This window comes from Nicotiana attenuata, unplaced genomic scaffold, assembly GCF_001879085.1.
Source record: "Nicotiana attenuata strain UT unplaced genomic scaffold, NIATTr2, whole genome shotgun sequence".
Classification (NCBI taxonomy): Eukaryota; Viridiplantae; Streptophyta; class Magnoliopsida; order Solanales; family Solanaceae; genus Nicotiana; species Nicotiana attenuata.
In genome coordinates this window covers 578,217-587,058 of record NW_017670535.1, presented here as the reverse complement: position 1 = coordinate 587,058, position 8,842 = coordinate 578,217, and the positions used below count along the sequence as shown (strand labels likewise).

Below are 8,842 nucleotides of genomic sequence, written 5' to 3'. Positions count from 1 at the left end.
CCCCCCCAACACACACACACACACACACACACTCCCTTTTTCTGCATATGTTGGTACAGTAATGAAAATAGTGATGCATTTTGCTGTGTGCATGCAGGATTTCAAGCTCTTGAAGGATTGTATTATAGGACTTGGTTACACAGGTAAGTACTTTTTAAAGTTACTGTAGATTCGAACATCTGTTATCCTATGCTATTGCAATTTGAAACTCTTTACAAAGCAGAGAACTTTATGCTATGGGAATCCCGTAAAGTTGATCCTTTGCTTACTTCTAATACATGTGGGCATCTTCTTGTACTGGAATGTGCTTTTGATGGGTAAAATAGGAGAAAGTCAAAATTCTCTTAGCATTGTTGGATAGTAGGACAAAGAATATTCCTAGATGAGCAACCTAAAGTTTTGTGATATAACAATTACAGCTTGCGATTCTTCTGACTATAAAAGAGACTCTTAAACAATGTTAAATGGACTTGGGGCTGGGTAGTTCACTTGCATTTCAAAACACGCTAAATATGTGCTAAATTCAATGTACATGTACTGGATAAATGGCCGATCCTAAGTAACAGGGTTCTTTGGTGATGGGGGAGGTTAGGATAGATTCATACCTGAAGGATAGCCATGACGAAGCTGGAGATACACATGGAATACTAGGTCCAACAAAGGCAACCTTTCTCGTCCATCAGATGACAGAAAATGACCATAGCTTCATCCTGAATAAGATGGACCAAGAGCTTGTGGGCCTATGAGGTGAATGTTCATCTAATCATCCTCCAAAAAATTGTAACTATGAAGAAAGAATCCTGTTCTGTGGAGCTAAAGTTGTAGCCTCAACAGTCAAAATGATCAAAGCTCTACTAGGAATTGGTTAAGAGAAATGGGGGAATAAGAAATCCTCATATTGTAACTTTGTAAGAAAGAATTGACATCAAAATAAGCTGAAGATAAAGATGGATGGCGATACTTGGGAGATCTCCAGATATTCCAGTTCTATCTACAAATTCTTAAAATGGTCATATGGTATTTTCTGCCCCCTCAACTGGCCTTCATCTCTCTTATTTTTCCTCTCTTTTCTTTCTTCTGGTAATAGTGTTATCCTTCTTTTAATATTAAAATGAAGTTCACATATCCAAAAAAAGGTATAGAGGAAATTGAATGGAGCTCATATCCTATACCAGTATACTGATTCATTAGCAGAAATTAGGAGTCTAGGAAAGTTTACCACTGACCAAGCCCAAAGGTACCCTGTTTGTGTTTGATTACATGCTACACACCTACACTTGAAATGTCTGTGCCGTTTCTTCCTTATTCAGATGTAGAACACTTTACTTGTGTTATCATGAAACCAACTTATGGTGGACAAAACATGTAACCTTTTTTGGATACCCACATGGTTCATTTTGTTAATTTAGCTTCGTCTTCCTTTAGAATGCTTCTTTATTTTAAAATCTGGCCAACCCTTACACCTGTTAAGTTAATGTGAATTCTACTTCATTTTTTTACTGAATTCAAGTGTAACAAGATAATATCTAGTCAGTTATTAACTGGTATTCTTCTGCTCGCCCACATAAATATAGTGGACAAAGGGTTATTGTGCAGGAGAGAAGTGGTGATCAGGACCAATTTGTTGATACTGTAGTCACCATTCAGGTTTGTTTGAGTGGAATCTCTCAGTTACTTTTCCTAAGATATAAACTTTTATTGGGCACCATTCAATTTTCAGTATTACGCCTTGTCTATTTCTTTTTTTTTTTTTAAGAATATGGTAACTATTTGAATCTGAGTTCAAATCTAGTACGGCTGCTTCTTCACAGCAATATGTCATTTAAACTCCAACAGGTATATCTTCTAGTATGCTTTGCAGATAACATATTAAGGTGCATGGAAAGGGGAATCCACCTGATAGTACTGTGCAGTTACAATGTGGTGGTTTTTTGGCGGAGCTTTTGGGTGTTTTAGCATAGGCCTTATGTCAACGGCTTCCATTCAATCTTTCTCTTAGGGTTATCTGAATGGAAGACTGAAATGGCCACTTAAGCACTTGAAACTGGTAAAGGATTTCTAACAACGGGTAACACAATGAGTTTCCTAAAATTGTTCAAAACTTGAATAAATGAATAAACACATTAATCATCTTTTCTTAGTTCAATGGATAAAATGAACAAAAGATCAGCGGTCTGCCCAGAGAAAAGGACCTTTGGTCTAATTCAATTGGTGTATGCTAAATTCTTTCCTAACTAAATTAACAAAAAGCGACAAACGAGATTTGCTGAAGCTGTATGACTCAAGGATTGTATGAAAGCTTGTCAAAAACAATTATCGACGATTTTCTTGTAAACTTACAAGATCTGTTACTTAGGTTTTATTGTTATAAATATAGTTATTAAAACTTAAATTTGTGACTAATTCATGATCGCATAGAATTCTCGTCTTTATTAATGCATTTGATAAGTCCTTAATTTTCTTTAAAAGCTAGACTCGCTTAAGGTAACAACTAAAACCATCGTAAGGTTCTCTTTACTAACAGTTCCTTTATTTTAATAAGCTTACAATTAGGATGCTGAGAAACGCCTGTGAAGACAAACTTCTTTTGCAAAATTATACCAACCAATTAAACGTCAAAGGAATGTGTGAAAATAATGTTTATTCATTATAAAGCTCAATAATTATAAATCTAAGATCTGAAATTGTTAATTGCATAAAGTTGAACATGTTCAGAGGGAATGAGCTGTCCTTGCAGTGAATCTGAAGCTGGTACAATAAGCAGATATGCATAGTGCTTTTAATCCAAACTAAGATTGAATTTCATCTTGGTACCTTTTTGTGGTTCAGCCGCAACCATTAGAATTTCCTTTTTTCTCTAACTTTATATTAACATTTTTATTATATTATATTATTTTAGTTGCGGTAAAGTGCATTATCGCCCCCCTCATTTTTCAAACGAGCAGTTCGATCCTCATTCTTTTTAGTTTGTTCCAAAAAAGAATGGCAGCTTTCTATATGTGAAAATGATTTAACTTTAGACTTCCAATTTTCAATTTTACCCTTAATGACATGCTTTTATAACCACAGAGATGTCATGGTATGTTTAATTGTTTATGACCACAAGTTTCAAAAGTATTTTTTTCTTTCTTAAACTCTGTGACCAATCAAACGGTTCCACATGAATAGACACGGAGGGAGTAATTAGAAAGGAAATTTGCCATAAAAGCGCCTAAGTGCAGCTAATAGCCCCTTTGAATTGGTTCTAGCAAAACACTTGAAGGAGGTTATGGGACAATCAAGCCTTCTTGTAACTGTGACTTTGATGGGTTCCTTTCCTGTTGCTTGAATGTTTGAACTGTTCCCTTCTTCACCTGCCTTCTAAAAATGATTAAAAAGGAAGCTGAACTATACCTTTTGAATCAAGTTAGTAATTCAGTTGGAAAGTCAATTTAATCAAGTAGCTTCATAAACATTCAGGCAATTAAAGTTGATGTGATAATATTCGACAGTTTCACTTAAATATGTATAAGCTACCTAGAAACTCCCATATGTCTTTAGTCAACTCTTTATTTCTTCTTTCAGTAATACGATACTATTACCAAAAAAGGAAATAAAATAAGCTTCTTTATTGATACGTCAAAGTATTTGGGAGACTTTGGGGAATGCCGGTGAGAATGGAGTGTGGAACGTCGTGAGGAGGGGTTCGGCGAGGGTGCTAGCAAGTTGCTTTTCCACAATGGCATGCTTTTATGCTAAGGGGAAAAAGAAGGTTTTGGGTGTGAAGGGGTTCTATAGAAATTAAATATTCATGTTTTTCTTATTTTCTAATGATTTTACTAAATCCTGATATGTCTCTAATTGTGTTTGTGTTTATTGCAGAATAGGACTAAAAGTTTCTTTCTTTCTTTTTTTTTTGGCTTCATGTTGGGAGTTTAAATGTGGACTTTGCTCCTAAGACACCAAGAAACTGTGTATGCTTAGGAAAATTTAAGGAGTTGTGCAATTTACAAGTTACCTAATATATTTTCCCATTTAGTTCTCAATTTGATTTTCTTACCCGATACATTATCCATGGGTTAAACTGGATTCAACATCCTGGGTTAGAGAGAAGTATAAGAAACTGTACTGTTAGCCAAGATGAATTTGGATGAAAGATTTCTGAATAGATATAAAGCATCTCATACAAGAGAGGTTATGAATAGCTATGTTGCTCGGACTCTCCGAAAATGTTGTTGGGTGCGTGTCGGATCCTCCAAAAATAGTGTATTTTTGGAGGATCCTACACGGGTGCGGTATCATTTTGGAGAGTCCGCGCAGCATAGATGAATAGCTGCCGCTTATTCTTGTGAAGGGGGTAGGAAACCTGTAGAGCTCTATGTTTACTGTTAAATGTTTGATTTTTATACTTCCCTTCCATAATAGGACGTGCATCACTCTTTACTTTATGCTTGTGATAATGTTGATTATTATTCTTCGTATTGTCACTCAGCCGAAGCATGCACCCTTGTCAATTATATGAAGTGTGCACACTTTGAAGTTTTGATTGGTGACCACATATTTTCATACTTTATCTTAGGTGTCCTTGCTCTAGTAAACCGCCTTGTCCGTGTAATTGTTACATAAACAGATCATTCTACTTTCAGGGTTTGACATCCTCAGGGTACTTATTAGGAATCACAGATGATGGTCAAATGTGTGAGCTACACCCAGATGGCAACAGGTTTGTCTTGAGCTAAACATGTTAACGTTTGCCTATCATATCTTTTCAACTCGTTTTGCAGAAAATTTCTCAACTGACTTTGGACAAAGAAAAAAATGTTGATATGGACCAATTTTAGTGTTCCTTTGCCAATACTTAATTATTGGGTGGATATCAATACTTGATTTGCTAGTGCTTCTTTTAAGGCGTCATTTGTTTGTTTTTTTAACGATTTAACCGTTTAATGGGTTTGAATAGATCTGGATCATTCAGCTCTTCAACATTGTCTTAATATTATTAAAAGGTTCATCAAAAGAAATTGCAAAGAGGTTTTTCACCACCACTCTATCCACAACCACCACTAGCCACCAGCCACTACACAATGACCATCAACCAGCACCACGACTGCTCGCTACTAGGGGTGGCAAATGGGCGGTTTCGGCTGAATTTGGGCGGGTGAAGATGGGTTAGGTCAATAAATGGGTCATTGCCCAACCCAGCCCAAAGTGTACTTGGGCTAAGATGGGCTGGGTCAAGATGGGCTAAACAATGGATCATAATCCAACCGCCCAACTTGACCCATATTTTAGAACCATGCTCATCTTGCATAAAAAAGCTTTTTACCTTAATATGTGTAAGTTGAAAAATATTTTGCGGGTGGGGGTGGGTGGAGCAGAAAAACGAAAAGACAGAAAATTAAAAATACAAAAAAAAAAAAAGTAAAAGAAATTTTTTTTGAGGGGGTTTGCGCGGTTGAAAATACAAAAAAAAAGTATTTTTTTTTTTGAGCGGGTTTGCAGGGGGGGGGGGGGGGGTTCGGGGTGGTGCAGAAAGTTGAAAATATATAAAAAAAAAAAGGTAAAATTGAGGCAACTAAGTAAATTTCTAGATAAGTTGTGTTGAGATCCTTTTGTTTTGGGTGAGTTTCATGGTTTGTATTTGGGCTGCTTAATGGGTCAGAATGGGATTTAAAGATAATGGGTGAAATTAAAAAATAGCCAGATTTACAACTGGTCGTTCAAAAATAGCCCAGTTTCAAAAGTAATCGAAATTTAGCCACTTTTCATGTAAAGATAAATCTGAGCGAAAACACTGTTCAAAACCCGGAAAAATACGCCAGTATATTATGCTGGAGTTCCAGCATAAGTATACTTGAACTCCAGCATATTATACTGGAGTTCCAGGATAAGTATGCTGGAACTCCAGCATAATATGATGGAGTTCCATCATAAGTACACTAGAACTCCAGGTCCAGCATAATATATTGGAGTTTGGAGCACTGGTGCTCCAGTCTCCAGTATATTATAATGGAGCCAGCAAAGTATACCGGTGCAGCATAATATGCTGGAGTTCATACACAGGTGCATCGAACTCCAGTATATTATGTTGTAGCGGTCTCTGTTACAGCAAAATAGTGGTTATTTTTTATTGACTTGGTAAATGCTGGCTATTTTTGAATGATCAGTCCGAAAACTGGCTATACCGTGCTATTTTGACAAAGATAATGGGTTAACTTGGGCTCAACCCAAATTGACCCATGAGCTAAACCAGCACCACCACCAACCAGCACCACCACCAACCCACCTCCATCACAATCACCACCACTATCGCCAACCACCACCACCACCGCCACCGCTACCACCAACCACCACTGCTACTCCTACAACACCAATCACCTCTACCATCACAACTATCTCCATTGCCAACCACCATTGCGGCAGCTACTAGTACCTACCAATACCCGCCACTACCATCAACCATCACCGCTACCGCTACCGCTACCACCAACCACCTCCACCATCACAAGTGCTACCACTGCCAATCACCGCCATCACCTCCATTACTGACCACCCCTACCTTCCACCACCACCGGCGACTACTACCAACTACCTCCACCATCACAACCATTTCCATCGCACAACCGCACCAATGTTACCACTTCCAACATCACCGATACCACTTCTATCGTACAACAACCACCGCCACTAGCCACTACTGCCAAATTCCACCAGCCGCCCACCACCAACTATTGCCTTACAACCTACTAATTTATGGATACAATATTTTAATTATTTTATTTGAACTTTATAATTTAAATTTTTTAATAAAAATAAATTATAAACATTCAAATGTCGAGGGAAAAAATGTTTCTTAGATATGTATTCACATTCAAACATCTTAATCTTTGAAAAAAGGGCCCCAAATGTGCTTGTGTCTGCATGTAGACTACCCTCATCTTATGTTTGTGAATCTTTATAATCACAGAGTCAATATTTTGGTAGTCGTGTTTATTTCTAAGAAACTACTGTCTTAGCTTCTTTTTTACTTCTAAGACACTGATAATGATAATCTTCTTCAGTAGAAGATCGCAGAGAACAAAGGCTGGACTGAGATTGTAGGTGTGGGTAGAAAGAGATGGATGCTTCTGTAATTTTATTTTCATGAAGTTAACAAGTGCTCTTTTCAATTGTTAGATTTAGGTTGTGCAATTTTACCACGCTGCAATCATTGTGAAGTAGATGGAACACGATGACTAGATATACTCTTTTTTAGGCTGTTGACTGAGGTCGATAGTGATTAAGCTGCAAGCCTGCAACTGTTGTTTTGGGTAGCAAAGTGTCCTAACTCCAACTTAAAAGAGGGAATAGTGGAATTCTGTTTCAAACCTATTAGTAGTAAAATTTGTTTGCTGGAAACCAGTGATTCCTACCTAACTTAAAGTTGGTATGATGTCAAAAATTTATGGTATACTCTACTATTCAAACCAAATATGGCTTTAATTCCATGTGGAGAGATCAGAATATTCATGAAAGATTATACTTTTGAAAAACTTAATGCCATAGATCTTAGCCCCTCTAATGAATATTTTGTCACTTCATGCTAAAGATGAATGTGCATTCATTTCAACAAGGTGCTAAATTATTTTGCGTTATTAGGATATTTTAGAAGGGGAGCCTTTGCGTAACTGGTAAAGTTGCTGCCATGTGACCATGAGGTCACGGGTTCGAGCCGTGGAAACAGCCGCTTACTGAAATACAGGGTAAGGTTGCGTACAATAGACCCTTGTGGTCCGGCCCTTTCCTGGACACCGCACATAGCGTGAGCTTAGTGCACCGGACTGCCTTTTTTTTTTAGGATATTTAAATTTGCAGGTGACCAAATGGGAAAAAGGATGAGCTGTTCTTCCATTAAATTTATTTCTGAAGCAAATGGTTTTACTGGGAGTTCATGGCTTCTGATAAGGAACTATCATTGGCTGCTGTGTTTGGTTCTAATTTGTCTAGGTTATTTTTGGCAGTCACGAGCTGTTAGTTTGCTGATAAAACTTAGCATGTATGCTTGGACCATTAGTGGTAATTAACGTTGTTTTATTCATTGGATGCAGTTTTGACTTCTTCAAAGGGCTTATCAAAAGAAAAATGAGCTGAAGGAAAGCACAGTATGATTTCTGCCTGCATATGGTGACTTTTAACTTTTTTTAAAAAAAGGCACTATTTAAACCCCACACACAGAAAGAAAAGTCTTTCGGTTTCTGTTTTCAATTTTCGGGGCAGTTGCTTTTTCCTCTGAAGAATCTAGAACTACTTATTACTTCAATGATTTATTTTGTTCAATTAGTCTAAAAAAAAATTGAGGAGGAATAATTCTTTGTTAGAGCAGCTCCTTAGCCCTGCTGCAGACTTATTAGCATGAGGACTTTGAGGTGCAAACCACAGAGAAATAGTGACAGAGGAGTTTAAACATTAATTACAACTATGCTTTAGTTTCAAATAAGTTAGGGTCAGCTATATGAATCACCACTTATCCATTTAAATTCAATTCATATAATTATCATATTGTTAGAGGAGTATGATTTATCAAAATATCTCCATCGGCAGGCTAAGGTATAAGAGATAACAATGTCGGGATAAGATGCAAGATTATTTTATCACGCATTTGGTTATAGGAATTAATTAGTCTCAGGAACCATTTTGTATTAAAATGGTGGAATTAACTATCCCATATAAAAGTGCAATAGTTTATCCCATGGGATAAATATCCTTGTCTATCACATACCCTTAACCAAATGACTGTTGGTCTGCTGCTAAGGAGATTTAATTTTCACAAAATATCCAGCATTTTATTAGAATAATGTATGGTTATTACTTCTTGTATCATCAT

The 8,842-nt window shown here is 36.9% G+C and overlaps 1 protein-coding gene across 1 annotated transcript in view; it reads left to right on the top strand.

Moving 5' to 3' along the window:
- Window positions 1-8,512, top strand: part of LOC109240668 (biotin--protein ligase 2-like) — a 14,021-nt gene extending 5,509 nt beyond the window's left edge. Inside the window, exons 6-9 of the mRNA XM_019407333.1 lie at window positions 98-143; window positions 1,575-1,647; window positions 4,626-4,702; window positions 8,067-8,512. Of these exons, the coding sequence (XP_019262878.1) occupies window positions 98-143; window positions 1,575-1,647; window positions 4,626-4,702; window positions 8,067-8,109 (239 nt within the window). The 3' untranslated portion in view covers window positions 8,110-8,512. The remainder of the gene's footprint in view (window positions 1-97; window positions 144-1,574; window positions 1,648-4,625; window positions 4,703-8,066) is intronic.
- The last annotated feature ends 330 nt before the right edge of the window (window positions 8,513-8,842 follow it).